The sequence below is a fragment of the Cyprinodon variegatus genome, unplaced genomic scaffold (genome assembly GCF_000732505.1).
Source record: "Cyprinodon variegatus isolate N-32 unplaced genomic scaffold, C_variegatus-1.0 Scaffold628, whole genome shotgun sequence".
Lineage (NCBI taxonomy): Eukaryota > Metazoa > Chordata > Actinopteri > Cyprinodontiformes > Cyprinodontidae > Cyprinodon > Cyprinodon variegatus.
In genome coordinates this window covers 158,920-173,900 of record NW_015151081.1, presented here as the reverse complement: position 1 = coordinate 173,900, position 14,981 = coordinate 158,920, and the positions used below count along the sequence as shown (strand labels likewise).

Here is a 14,981-nt window from a genome sequence, read left to right as displayed (position 1 = left end):
GAGAGAGAGAGAGAGAGAGAGAGAGAGAGATTCCAGGTAAAACATCAGAGGTCTCTGTCCAGAAGAGCGCAGTCCTAGGAACAGCTAAGATACTGCGCAGAACCCTCAAACTCCCAGGCCTCTGGTAGAGGACCCGAGCTTGAGGATGACACATACCACCCCACGAGGGGTGAGAAAACAGTTTGTTTTTATATATATATATATATATATATATATATATATATATTGCTTTAGTTAACATTAAAGGTCAGCATAATCCACAATTTTAAGCAGTCTACTCTGAGATCACATCATGATGCACAGGTCTTCTCAAACAGGAAGAGCTCAGGTAATTACTAAATCAGTTAAAGAACCACAATACTGAATTGCTTATTCTAACTTCCTAAAATTACTGATTATTATTGAAAAACCATGAAAGGATAAAAATAAAAATCAATAAGAAAAGGCTATCAGAACAACATGCATTTTTCAGTAGGGCTGTACCTTTTAAGTATTTCCTTAACAACTTCAGCAAGTTAAAATATAAATTACCTTATTTAAAAAAAAAAGTACAAAATACTATTATTTAATGGAATAAAATAAAATGCTTTAACCTTTTAGTGCTGTCTAGAGGGACAAAACATATTACTAAGCAAACTTCCACTGGTCAATTGTAGCTTAGCAGACATGTTCCAGTTCAGCTATTATCACTAATCTCAAAGCGCTGACAGATGAACAGCTCATTGGTGTTTTATGGCCTCCGTGTTTCTCTAGCAGTAAGCTTTTCTCCATCTGATGGGATTAGGACCTGTAACCGAGCTGTGTGCACCGCCATGGTCTAATAAAAAAAATATAAAAAATCATATTAATGTATATTTCTTTGGGCCAAATGCCTTTTTACTGAACCTGTAGGTACAACCCCATGATGTTCAACCATTGTTAGAAGCAACCTTCTCTAACGATGTCTTCCTTTTGATCTTTTGACCTTTAAATTAACCTTTAAATCAAAACAGTTCCACAATCATTATAATTTTTAGAATTGGTAAATGAACACCAAGTATTATATTGCCTGAAGCAAAAAGAAAAGAAGCCAAACACATAGTTTTGTTTTCTGCTATCATATTATTTTAGGGGGCTAAGTACTGGATTTATTCTATAAGCTGAAAGTGTAATCATTTTGCCCACTCTTTCCTCTAAAGTACCTTCTGTTCAGTGAGCAAAAATTGACATCTAGATGCTTCAGTGATGATGTTTTACCATTATGGCTGTATGTTTAGGGTCATTAAACTGCTGGAACGTAACTCTGCTCTTAAATCTTTAACTCTCACATAAAGGTTTATTTTCTTAAAGTCTGCTTTGTTTCCAACATGGCCTGAAAGAAACACAAAACATGATTTAATCTGTTTCTGGCATATTGGACTGGTCACCAGTTATTGATTGATTGATTTATTGATTGATTGATTGATTGATTGATTGATTGATTGATTGATTGATTGATTGATTGATTGATTGATTGATATCACATCACAGTGGAGAAATTATATCATTTGTGCTTTAGATGTGAAACAGCTCAGGGGTATCAATACTTTTACAGGATGCAAGTGAACAATGAAAACAATAAAAGCATGAAGATCTTACCTTTGCTCCCTTCACCCCACTGCAGTCACATTTTCCACATGAAGCTCCACAACCCTGAAAAAGGAAATAGCCCAAGTTATGATGGTAAAAACAACTTTTGGCCACACGGGGGCAGTAGACACAAGCAATAAATACCATTGACCCAAAACACAGGTTAATATGTTTCAAAATGTTTGTTTCACCTGATAATTATTAAATCGTATTTCTTGTGTTTTATTGTATTTTTCCCACCATTTAATAATTATAGGTTTAAAACTATTTCTACCACAGGAAACAAGAGATTGCTAGAGTGAGGCAATGAGTGATTTCCCTGAATCAGTTGAAAATCTTTATTTAAAAGGATTGAGGATTAGATATAAAAACTTGTATTTGGAACAGCTTATTTTTTAGCTGCTCACCTTCATCTCTAAAGCTACATAGAGGAATCACCTTCTTGCAAAACTACTTGCAACCAGAATTGCTGAAATACACTTGAATGCAGCTGGTGTGGGCCCTCCACCGTCCTCCACCGACACCCACCCTGCTTCCTTTCCTCTGAGGTCTCCAGAGGCCGGGGCCTGGGAACTGGCCTGCAGTCTCTTGGCTCTGCTGTTCTCTTCCTTTTCTCTCCCTCTTCCAGCTGTTGCTAAACTCACGTGTGAGGCTTACAGCCAAGATACTGTCAGAAGCAGGAGAGCTCTGCATGCTTGGGAAGAAACGTGCACAGCTACATTCACCACACTTATGTCTGACTCTCTCTGGTTCTCACAGACATAGAAGAGACAAATAACTGTTTTTATGGAAAAAATTTTTTTTTTTTTTTTTTACTTTCTAACTTGGGAGGAATTTACTGTTTTCACCTGATAGTTTACCACACCTTACCAATAACTCAGGCTAGCATCATTCCTGTCTAACACACCTGCTAATTGAACCAATATGCAGGCCTATAAAACACCAGAAACCATAGCCTACCCCTGGCTTTTAGCAGCCTATCCCAGTGCACTTGTTCTATTCATTTTATTGCACACATGTGCCCTGCTATTTGTCAGCCCATCTATTTAAAACACTTATCACTCACTCATTCTCACCACCCTGGTTTTGGTTTCCTAATTGTTTAAATTTACCATTTACTCTTTATAACAGCTTACAAAACACTCCTTCTCAAAGCACATTAGAGTCAGATCACAGGGAAAGCTATGTAAAGGTAGACATTATGTGGGTTTTATTATGGCAAACTCTGTCAAAGTGTTAACAGGCCCAGCTGTTGATTCAGAGCCAACTGAACCAAGCAGACATGCCTGCATGTTGGGCTGTGTGACAGGGGGCTTCCTATCTAGAGTTTTCCATGAAGAGCCCCACTCTGTGATGTCTACAGGATCTCCAAACACAACTCAGTAAGCTGCAGGTAGATAAGAACAATAGTTTTCTTTGATCCCCCCCATCTTCATCCTTTACGCATCATCTTCACAAACCCAAACAGCAGCTGGATAGTGACGGCTCAAAAGCTTACAGGACATCTGCACAAAATGTCTTGTTAATGACTCTCGCAATGGTAGATCAGATATCTGTGATTTTGCATCTACGTGCTTTTTTTTGCTTTTTTGCTGTTTTTAAAGAAGATTTGGAGGGGATCTTATCACATAAGTCCATGGGTAGAGAAAGAAGGCACAATACCAAAAGGTGGGAGACTTAAATACCGATTTGCCCTCATGGAGATGAAATGCTTGAGCACAGAGAGGCTCATGCAGGCTGGGTCCTTCATGCACACCGCAGCTTTAAGTTTTTTTTAACAGTTCGTAAACTGATTTTTGTTCAACTTTTTCTCGGATTAAGTATATTTCGAAAGGAAAGTTAACATTCTAAATTATGTGTATTTTACAAATTACATTATCAGTATCAATAAGGAAACTATAAACAAAAAGAAAACATTTAATCTCATCTTTACTGGGACTGTGCCTTTTAAAATAAATTAACAGACTGAAAAATAAATAAAATGTAAGGTATTCATTTCAGTTTACTCTTAAGAAATCAGGGTTTTATAATGCTTTGAAACTATATTTACCCAACATTTATTTTATTTATACTGTTTTGTTTCTCAAACAAACAGATTAGAGCCATAAGACAGTGGTGAGGACTGTTGTAGATGGGACAGTCAGGAAAGTAGGACTGCATTAAGTGCAAAATGGAAGTATTATCAGAATAAAAAGAAAGCTGTACACGCAAGACCAGCAATGTTGTATAGTTTAGAGACAATGGCACTGGGGAGGAGACGGGGGGGCGAGGTAGTAGAGATAAAGATGCTGAGGTTCTCTTTAGGAGGGATGGGGATGGATAAGATCAGAAATAAGTACATCAGAGGGATAATTCAGGTTAGATGTTTTTGGAGATAAAGCCAGAGAGGCCAGTCTGAGATGGTCTGGGCATGTACAAAGGAGGAACAGTGAGTACATCAGTAGAGAGGTGCAGGGATGGAAATCCCAGACAGGAGGCCCAGAGGAAGGTCATAGGAGATATGTATGAATGATGTAAAAAGGACAAAGGTAGTTGGAGTGAAAGAAGATGATGTAGATGATTGGGGTTAGATGGAGACTTAGAGTGACAACCCATGATAGGGCAAAGAACAAAGAAGTAAAATAATCAAATAACTTTTAATATTAGATTGCTTGAGATAATTTTCCTATATCATTTGGTTATCTTTAGTATAGTTTAGTTTGTTATATTTTTCATTACATTTTAGTCCCCTAAATCTACTGCAGATTAAGTTCTGAATAATATCAATTAATGAAGACAATTTTTGTTTTGTTTTGCATGTATTGTTGTGTTGTTGTTGTATTTTCATGTAGGTCAAAGATACTCAAGCTTCAGTTTACAGAGAATCCACTGAAACATGTGACTTTCACCTTGTTCCTAATGAACTCCCTAACATTTAAAATTATCTTCAGACTCATTTGACTGTATGAGGGAAAGTAGATCTGACTGAATTAGATAGCCTTCCAACATTTTTGTCGCATCTAATGATGATGTCAGATATTTTCTTACTGGTCTCACTTTAGTGAAAATAGTAAACAACTCGGATAACGAAATCAGTTCTAAAGATTTAACAAACATCTTTGCTGTATAAAGGCTCATGTTTGAACTTCTCTCAGTTTCAGGCGGTGCACCGTGGCGCAGTGGGTAGGACTGCTGCCTTGCAGCAAGAAGGTTCCGGGTCTGGTTTCTGCATGGAGTTTGCATGTTCTCCCTGAGCATGCGTGGGTTCTCTCCGGGTACTCCGGCTTCCTTCCACAGTCCAAAAACATGACTGTTAGGTTAATTGGCTTCTTTAAATACTCCTAAGGTGTGAGTGTGTGTGTGAAGGGTTGTTTGATTTGTTTGTCTCTGTGTTGTCCTGTGATAGACTGGTGACCTGTCCAGGTACCCTGTCTCTCGCCCATTGACAGCTGGAGCACAAGCACCCCTCGCTATACCAGCAGGGATAAGCGTGACGGAAATTGGATGGATGAATACGTTTCAGGTTTCTCTCCAGCACAAAATCAATTAGGTTAATTGATGACATTGTTTATTATTTAAAAATCACCTTTCAGCCAAAATTCTATTTTACATAGAGAAATTGAAAAAGGCTAAAAAACAAACCAATGGACTTTGTTATCCAAGTTTGAAGACATTTCACTTCCCATCCAGGAAGCTTTTTCAATTCAAAATGTCTGCATTAGCGTTGAGTTCCAAGCTTTAGGCTTAGAAAACATACAAATGGAACCGGAAGAACAGGTCTATCCCTCTGAAATGGGGAGTACAGTAGTTGAGGTCTTTGTTAGCCACCTGATTGAAAAAAGCTTTGTGGGTGGGAAGCGAAATGTCTTCAAACTTAGACAACAAAGTCAAATAGGTTTCTTTTTTTATTTACTTTTTTAGAAATAATGACATGGATGACTGAGAATCTTCACCAGCATATTGGAATAAATATTTAAACTTTCTGCTTTGTTGAATCTAGCACGTAATGACGTGGACTTGTAGGAAATTTCCTCTTGAAGTATTATCAGTATAAAAGTCCTCCAAACTTTTACGGAAACTGTACTTAAAATGTTGTTGCGTGTGTGACTATATGAAGTATTTCTGGAACTGGAGACGATGAAAATGGAAAGAAAGGAAGATACTAGGCTCTGTCCAGGCGGCTCAATCTCTCTAAAAGCAAACACACTTAGAGTTTAGGCCCAGCAGTAATGAGTATTAATGTCTTCAGTCAGTATTCAGTTGCTGGTGAGTCACTGAGTTCTGTTTCAGATCCAGTAAACCTCTGCAGTAAAAGGTCTCACGTGTTCCAAGACAAGCGTTTGTTTCATAGCCGAGTCAGGACAGCAGGTCTGGATGTCTCCAAACTGTGAAAATCTCCATGGCCTGCGCTGGCAGGTTGCTTACATTAACTGGGTGCTGCACAAAACAGTGCCTTATCATGACTGTGTCTCTATGACAGTGTTTGTGATTGTTTACTGTGGCTGGAGCTGGCAGGGAGAGACCAATGCTGAAGGTTTGTTTTAAAAAGAAAATGTTACAGATACAAAAAAGGGCCGACAGCAAAGAGATAACGGAGTGGGTGTAGCTGCTGGGGTCTGTGGCACGTTCACAGAATAAATTGATGCAGACAGGAGTCAGTTGAGAATATGTATCACATGTGATGAGGCGCCTTCCTAAATTCTCTGATGTTTGATCAACGCTAGCTTGATAAGTCTGACATCATCGGATAGAAAACCGAAGCTCTAAGACAATCCCCGGAGAGAGGAATTGATGAGTAATGTTTGCTCTGGAGATTAGAGGTTTCAGTCTGCAGGCAATGCTGGTTGAAAGATGTTAACATTGAATTCAGGATATCTGTCACTCCAAATGTAAATCAGGACTGACTGTATTCAACGTTTTTTGACTGGTTTCTAATAAGAAATGGGGCTAATTTAAAACAAAAGGAAAGAAGAGATGGTAAACGATGTCTTTGGTTTGGTTAGAACAGGCAGTCAGATGGACTGATGGATTCAAACTGCTGGTCTTTACCTCTACATTCGGCCAAGATAGTTCTGTAGATGCTAACATTAAAGTTTTGAAGGCTTGGGAATGCAATGTGATGACAACCTCTGGACTGTTTTTTTCTTTGCAAATCAAACACTCCAACATTTCAGTTAAAGTGGAAATGACATTTTCTAGAAAGGGTTAAAACAAAAAAGACGCTTGCTTGTCTTCTGGTTTTCATTTAAATTAGAGTTTGCTTTACACTGATTTAAAAGGTCAGGGTCCACTAGATTAGTTCCACATGTTTTAATTGCAAGAAAACTAAATCTCCATGGTCATTTGAATCTCATTCCTTCAGTTAAACATACTTGTTTTAGGCAATATCCAGTTTTAAAAGAACAGTTCTGATCTGTTGAGGAAAAACTCTGGTTGAAAACAGTCCGTATCTAACTTCCAGAGGATTAACTGAAAAAAAGAGGCTACAGTGGAACCTGCTATGTCTAAACTCCAGGCTAAAAAATATCAGACTGATATTAACACCAACCTCTAAAGCAGTAAACATGAGTTTAAAGGATAATATTCAATAATTGCTGCGACAAAAATGAAATAAATACAATTTTGTACATATTTAAGTATTCATTTAGTATATTTTATTAAGGGAATTTCTAAAATTTTCATAAAGTTATAAAACAAAACACATTCTAACTTTATCGTTTTTTTACTTTAAACCAAACCACTGTTCTATATTGCATAACATCATATATACCTGCTGAAATGAAGATATCAAGGGAAATACAAAAGCCTCCAACGGAACAAGCATGGTGGAAGAGGAGCCAATCACAAATTTTTTTTCAATTCAGTTGTTTGATTCACATCTTTACTTAAGGAGAGGATGACCTGGGCCATGTATTGTGAGATTTTGAGGAATAACCTGCTTCCCTTAGTTAGAGCATTGAAGATGGGTTGAGGCTGGGTCTTCCAGCATGACAATGACCCGAAGCACACGGCCAGGATAACCAAGGTGTGACTCTGGAAGAAGCATATCAAGGTGCTGGCGTGGCCTAGCCTGTCTCCAGGCCTAAACCCAATAGAGAATCTTTGGAGGGAGCTCAAACTTCCATGATGCCAGCAACACCAGGAGGATGTGTCAAGACATATGGGTAATCACAGACTACAGCACATCCTCAGTCCCCAATGGATACAGCTGATTTTGAATTCATAAATGAACTAAACAACTTCTTTGTAGGGTTTTGAGACACTAAACAGCACTCCAGCAATTAAAGCCATTGCACATCAGGGAGAGGAGGCACTCAACCTTGACATAGCTGAAGTTAGAAAACTCTGAGGAGGGTCAACGCAAGTAAGGCCCCAGGCCCCAATAACATACCTGGGCGGGTGTTCAAGGGGTGTTCAGGTCAGCTGGCTGGTGTCCTCACAGATATTTTTAACACCTAGCGGGACCAATTAATAGTGCCAGCATGCTTTGAGTCTGCCACCATCATTCCAGTCCCAAAGAAGCCTCAGGTCACCTCACTCAATGACTACCGGCCTGACTCCCATCATGATGAAGTGCTTCGAAAGTGCTGGAAAGGCTGGTTAAAGAACAAATCGTCTCCACTCTCGCCCCAACATTTGAAACGTTTTAGTTTGCCTATCGACGGAACCGCCATCTTCGTCTCCTCTGCTCTTCACCTGAGCACACATGGAGGAGGAGAACATCCATGTTCCTGCTGTTCCTGGACTTCAGTTCAGCTTTCAACACCATCATCTCCCAGCATCTGATGGGCAAACTGGAACAGCTGGGCTTTAATACACCCCTCTGCAATTGGCTTCTAACTTCCTCACAGACAGACCTCAGTCAGTTTGTGTTCTTTCATGCTCGAAGCACCCTGCTGTTCACTCTGATGACAAACCCCTGCATCCCCGCCACCAATAACATTGCGAAGTTTGCAGACAACACTATGGTGGTGGGCCTAATCAGAGATGACAACATCCAGAACAACAGAGAGGTGGTGGAGATTCTGGTTTGCTGTTAGAGAGAACAGCCTGATCCTGAATGTGCTCCACTGCTCATCAACAGCTCCGCTGTAGAGGTGGTCAACAGCACCAAATTCCTGGGGGTGCACATCCCCTGGACTGTAAACACCACCTCACTGGTCAGAAGGGCACAAAAGCGCTTGTACTTCCTTCAGAGTATGAGGAGAGTCCACCTGCCCCCACCCATCCTCACCACCTTCTACAGAAGCACCATAGAGAGCGTTCTGACCAGCTGTCTCACTGTGTGGTGTGGAGGATGGTGGATTGGAAGAAAGTGGGAAGAGTGGTGATCACTGCTGCACTTTATGGAATGGAAATGTTCTAAAAGCTGTACAAAATGAAATCTTGTTTTGCATACACTGTTGTATACAAAATGACAATAAATTGTGTTGAAGTTTTCTAAGTCTAAACGCTGTGTTTCTCAGCGACAGCACAGAAACCTGAGTCCTCTAGAGAAGATCTGTGTGGTGGAGTAGGCCAAAATTCCTGCAGTGTGTGCAAACCTGGTGAAAACTACAGGGAAAACTTTGACCTGTGTATTAGAAAACAAAGGCTACTGTAACAAATTTTAACATTGGTTTTCTCAGGTGTTCAAATACTTTTTTGCAGCTGTATCATACAAATAAATACTTAAAAGATCATATATTGTGATTTCTAGATTTTTTTTACATCATGTCTCTCACAGTGGACATGCTCCTACGATGGCAATTTCAGACCCCTCCATGATTTCCAAGTGGGAGAACTTGCAAAATAGCAGGGTTTTATACGTACTGTACTTGCTGTACCAATTTTGACACAGATTTTAACATGGTTTTAACTAGAAATTAGGCTATGCAATCCAAACACTTTCACTAATTATTTGAATGTTCCTTTTCTCTTTTTTAAAACATGCACACTCTACTTCATTAACAGTGATTTCACAGAAATGCTACATGGTAATATCAATGTCTAAATCTGTTTTCTAAGTATAAAAATCACGGTGTTTGAACCATTCTAGACCTTATTTAGCACAAAAATGTTGCAACATTCAGAAGACCAGCTGTTAAACCTAGAAAGCTCATGTGACTCAGTACTTCCAAAACTACATAACCAGAATCTTACTCAAAGGGATAACAGCACAACCTTTCCACAGCTAATTATAACGGTGTGCTTATTTAACTACCCACACACTTGATTTCCTGAACATAAGTTCCTAACAGTGTTGCGTCAGATGTAAAGTATCTTGCTCTACTTCTTATACAGTGTGCAGAAAATACACAGAAAGTTTAAGGGCATTAAATTAGCTTTGTATTTGTTTTAAGTAGTTGCATGAGTCAGAATCAGTCAGTTCTTTCATAAGGATCTGAATCTACTGATTGAAAAGAACAGTCAACCTCAAACAATAGCACTAAAAAGCTTCCTTCTTTTCCGTGAATGCATATTGTGCACAAGTTCCCGTTGCTGCTCACGTTATTCCCACAGTACAGAGCATTCCCATCTCACAGCTGCTCCAGACGAACTGTATGTAGCACAACAGCTGGAGCTGCTTCACTGCATCCATTGCTTCATGTTAAAGGAAACAGAAGATCACACAGACATCTGGTCAGCGTCTTCAGCAGGTTTTTCTTTAAATCCACAACACATTCCCAGCACATTCCTCATAACGTAACCTCCCACTACTGCTAAAGTCTTTTCTAAAGCTCCACTGTGTTCAAGCTGGTCTGGTTGAAATTTCCCAATGCCTGTTGTTGTATTCATATTGGGTTAATACTGAGATAACACAGTAAGAAAAATACATTCAATTTGAAATTATTAATATAACAAAGAATTGTGCACAAAAACATTTACTTTGTACTTTAACATAACCCTTATATCCTGGGATCACTAGTTTGAAAAGTGAAAACATTTGTTTTTAATTGCTCCCTTTCATCTCCTTTGATTTGAGCAATAAGGAGCCTTCCTTCCTCCCTGATATGGATTTCACTGATAAATAAGGGACATTTCTCCATTTTAACTGCTGCCCAGCATGCTTGGGATTCCTCACACAATTCCACTGTAACAGCCACACAATAGGTGTCCTTGTATCAGAGTCGCAGGATCAGCCAGCATTTTCCAGTTAGGTCTTAAATTAATTTTCAGTGTTGGTAAAAGTAGGGGGGTTCCCCATCTTTTCTTTGCCCCAGACCCCAAACTGCAGCAGCCTCTGACTGGGGACCACATTTGCAAACCTACAAAGTTATAAAATATGTGAGAAAAAAATATTAACTCTAACAATGTTTTACTTATTTTTTTTCCTATTCAGTATTTATGTTTGTTTACCAAAGGACTATTAAGTGGTATATATTTCTAATGTTCTATTATATTTCCAATGAATAAAACAATCTGTTATTTTTGTTATTTTTGTTATTGTTATTTATAAGATAAAAACAAAATAAATCAAACCTCTTTCTAATGTCTGTGAGTGGGAGAGCTGGGTTTAATGTCTGTCAGTGCCAAATAAATGTTACTGTCCAACAGTAGACATCCTCATTGTTTGGTTTTCTGTACCTTTAAAGTTAAAATCGGACTCACAAAATTATATTGCGATATATTATACTGTATATTATATATAGCAATAGGGAGGGATAGCCAAGGTGGGATAGACCTTTTTATAATAAAATTATATATTATCTCAAGTTATTGTTTCTAATAATGATAGGATAGAAATGGACATAGGAATACGTTTTATGATCATTAAAAAGTAGAATTTTTCTGCATGCATTTTTTTTTTTCTCTTCTAATTTGCTCAGACCAAGCTAGCGTCCCCTGGCGGCCAACACTTTTTTTACAGCTTTTTTTTTTTTGTCATTATACTGTTACAAGTGAACGAAATGAAATGAACTCTCTGCATTTAGTAGGCTTCCTAAGGGGGAGTTGGCTACCATTGTACGGCACCCGGGGAGCCGCAAAGTGGGGTTAAGGGTCTTCCTCAGGCTCCCAGGGGGGATCGAACCGGATACTTGCAACCGTCTAAGAACACAAGCGCACTGCAATTATTATTGCAATAATTGTGTGAGCCCGATTTTACTGCTAAGCACAGTTTAAAGTGTGCTTAGCAGTAGTCCCACTCTCTAAAACTTTTAACAGTTAAACACAAATGCACATTTTTATATATTTCAGTGAATAATTATCATAATTGTTATAAATTTTATGGTAAAATTATGGAATATTCATTTTTTGTTTTCGAATTGCTTTACAAATAAAATAACAGCCTTCTCTTCTTTACAGTGATAAATTAATAACCAAGCCATAATTTATTTTCTTTTTTGCACATTGTATTTTTCATATAATATACCTTCAGAAAAAAGTATTTAAGTAAATATTCATGGTCTAAAACTGTAATGTATAACTGTGAACAGCATAAGTACAGCTGTACCTTTAAAAAATCAGACTTTTGTTGGAAATTATTAACTCACAATCACAAACAAGACCGAATGACACAGCAGATCATGTTGTGGGGACATTTATATAAAAACTGTTACAAAACAATATTCACACCACTAAATTTCTCACATCATACTGCTCAATCTATCTATCTGAAACCGAATATGTCAAGACTACAAATTCACTAAGACATGACTATATACTGAAAATCACAGAAAATGCTAGGACGGAAATAACCAGAAAAGCATCCAAAAAAGATCCATCATTACTCTGGAAAAGCAGAAATCATAAACGTAAGTGAAAACTTATCACAATAGCAGACATGCATCCTACAAGTCTGACTTAATGGAACACTGGCAAGAAGAAAGCCATTATTAAAAGAAAGCAATTCAAAGTTTTCATTTGCAGTTTGCTTAAAGTCTAAAGGGAAGTAATAACAGTTTGCTGGACACATTAAAAATTAAACTTTTTAGCAAAACATTTAAATGCTTCTTCAGCAGGGACAGGTAATATAAGATTTTAAACATAAACACATTACAAAGTTACAACACAATGATGTAGATCAAAGTATGTTCATGTGTTGCAATGAGCAAAGTGAAGTCCAGGCTTAAGTCCAATTTTGAATCTTTGGTAGCATTGAAGAAACATAACCCAAAAGAACTGCAGCTGTCGTGGCAGCGAAAGATGTATCCAGTGAAAAAATGAAAACTGGCATAAAGGATTACATTTTTTTGCATCCCCAACCAATCAGAACAAGTAAAGCAAATCATCAGAGATAGGGAGGGTTTGTGGAGTTAAAGTTCCATGCAGTTCCACACAAATCCATTTACCTAGTTTCCCTATTGCCAAGAGGATGCTACAGCTGTTCAATGGCTATAAATGCATGGAAAGAACTGGCAGAGAAATCACATTTCTTCCCATGATACTTGTAAGCCCCAAATGGTCCATATTTAGGTTGTTCTACAATAATTTATTAGGAATAATTTTTATTTTCACCTCATAAATATGCACTACCCTATGAAAGCCAATAAGATTAGAATATAAGAAAATTAAATTTGTGAAGTACGTTATACTGTAAGGTATGAAACGGCCAGTTTAATACTCCAAAACACTTTTTCTGTCTACGTTTAACATAAAAGGTGGATTTGACAGGTTTGAATCCATATATCAGAAGGCGGATAAGATAAACCTCAAACATTCATGCAATCTAGACTGTCACAATCCCTCTAAATACAGATCTGTCCTGTCTGTTTAGCCATATTATTGCATCACACCGTTTTGGTGTTTACATTTTGCGCTGTGTTTTGGGCGTTTGGCTGTTTGGCCTCTCAAGTTGGCTCATCTAATTACCCTTGATGACATCCGATGAGATTTTAGTTCTGTGTCCCAGCAGTAAACATTATGCATACTGGCTAAGTTGTTAACATATCTGAACTTTCACAGAAACATCTGGGTCCTCTCGTAGACTGACTGAAGTAACCAGCCCAGTTACACAGCACAATTTTCTCCTAACATGTTGAAGTGGAGCTTACAGGCTCCTGTCTTCCCTCAAACTCAGATAAAATTCCTAGAAGACAATTACAAGGCAATCTTCTGTACACAGAATCCTCATTATGAGCCGCAAAATGGGATCCTGCTCTGTCACAGCCAATTTGAAGCATTTTACATGTTTAACCTGGTCAAGTCATCCATATAAATGTACTTACTGCATTTCAGCATAGATTATAGCTTCCATATGGAGACAGTTAGGATAGTTTTACTCTATAAATGCCTTTGGGTACCAAAATGGCAGTAGGGCTAATAGGGTATAGAGAAATGGGACAATTATGGGTAAATAAACTGTAAAAATAAATCTTATAAAAACATGTTACCTTATGATATTATGCCCCTCTTTGGTTACTAGTTGTAGTTCACTCATTTAGAGAAACACACGTTTCTCTTAACAGATATTGACTAAAAACAGAGGATAACAATAAATGAAACAAGAGGGTGATCATTTTTTTGGTTAGCTCATGGTTGAACTGTGCCACCCAAGCATTCCTAGTGGCCTTCTCTTGCTCTGAGGCCAGAGGAGGGAGAAGAAAATAGCAGAGGAGGGGATTTTTCTGTCTGACTGCCATACTTGGAAGACAAAGGTTCTTGCTCTGTAAACAAGCACATGTGTGTGTGTTTATGTGTGGATAGCTGCATCTAATGAAACAGAACAAACAAAAAGCATACTGGTTGATTTAAAGCACAACACAGGATTTTATTCAGAGAAATATATATTTATTCCTCTACTTAGCATGTGATGACTTTGTAATGGTTTTAAGGAAGTTTGTTTTTGGCTTTTTGGGGTTTTTTTTAATGATCTGTAGATAGATAAGGAATAAGTAACATGTGTTACATGTTTTCAGAGTCCGTCTAAAACCAACCATTGATGTTTTCCTAACCTCCAACAGTTTCTGTAGTTAAACCATGTGTCAAACCTAACCTAACCAAACCTAACCAAATAAAAAGCTTACAGTATAGCAAGTGCAAACACTGGGGATCGATTTAAACTACAACAACAATTACGTTTAACAAGAGATCTACTGTAGAGGTTAAAGAAAATTCTGCAGCCACCTTAAAAGTTTCTACCTACTGTTAGAGGCTGCCTGTCTATCTGTGGGATATCACAGAGGGGTGCAAGTGGTGACAGTCACTCATATGGTTAGTTTAGAACCCAGAGTTGACCTTATCTGCCTGGTTTTGGATTCAATAACAAAAGTATTTAGAGAAAAACAAACTGTGTCCAGCTGAAGCACACAAATGTCAAATAAGAGACCTTCTTGCTTTAATGTGATTGCAAAAACCACTGACCAACTGTACAGTTCAAAATATTTGCTCTAAACAACCACCTCTCTAAAACCAAGGTTTTGACAGACTCTAAACAAGGGATGAAAGGTACAACATGTTATAGCTTTGAAATA

General features: G+C 38.0%; 1 protein-coding gene across 1 annotated transcript in view; it reads right to left on the bottom strand.

Annotated features, from left to right (window-relative positions):
* LOC107096495 (collagen alpha-1(IV) chain-like) overlaps positions 1 to 14,981 on the bottom strand; it is a 64,245-nt gene that overhangs the window by 32,252 nt on the left and 17,012 nt on the right. The window contains exon 2 of the mRNA XM_015393161.1: positions 1,618 to 1,671. Coding sequence (XP_015248647.1) covers positions 1,618 to 1,671 — 54 coding nt within the window. The remainder of the gene's footprint in view (positions 1 to 1,617; positions 1,672 to 14,981) is intronic.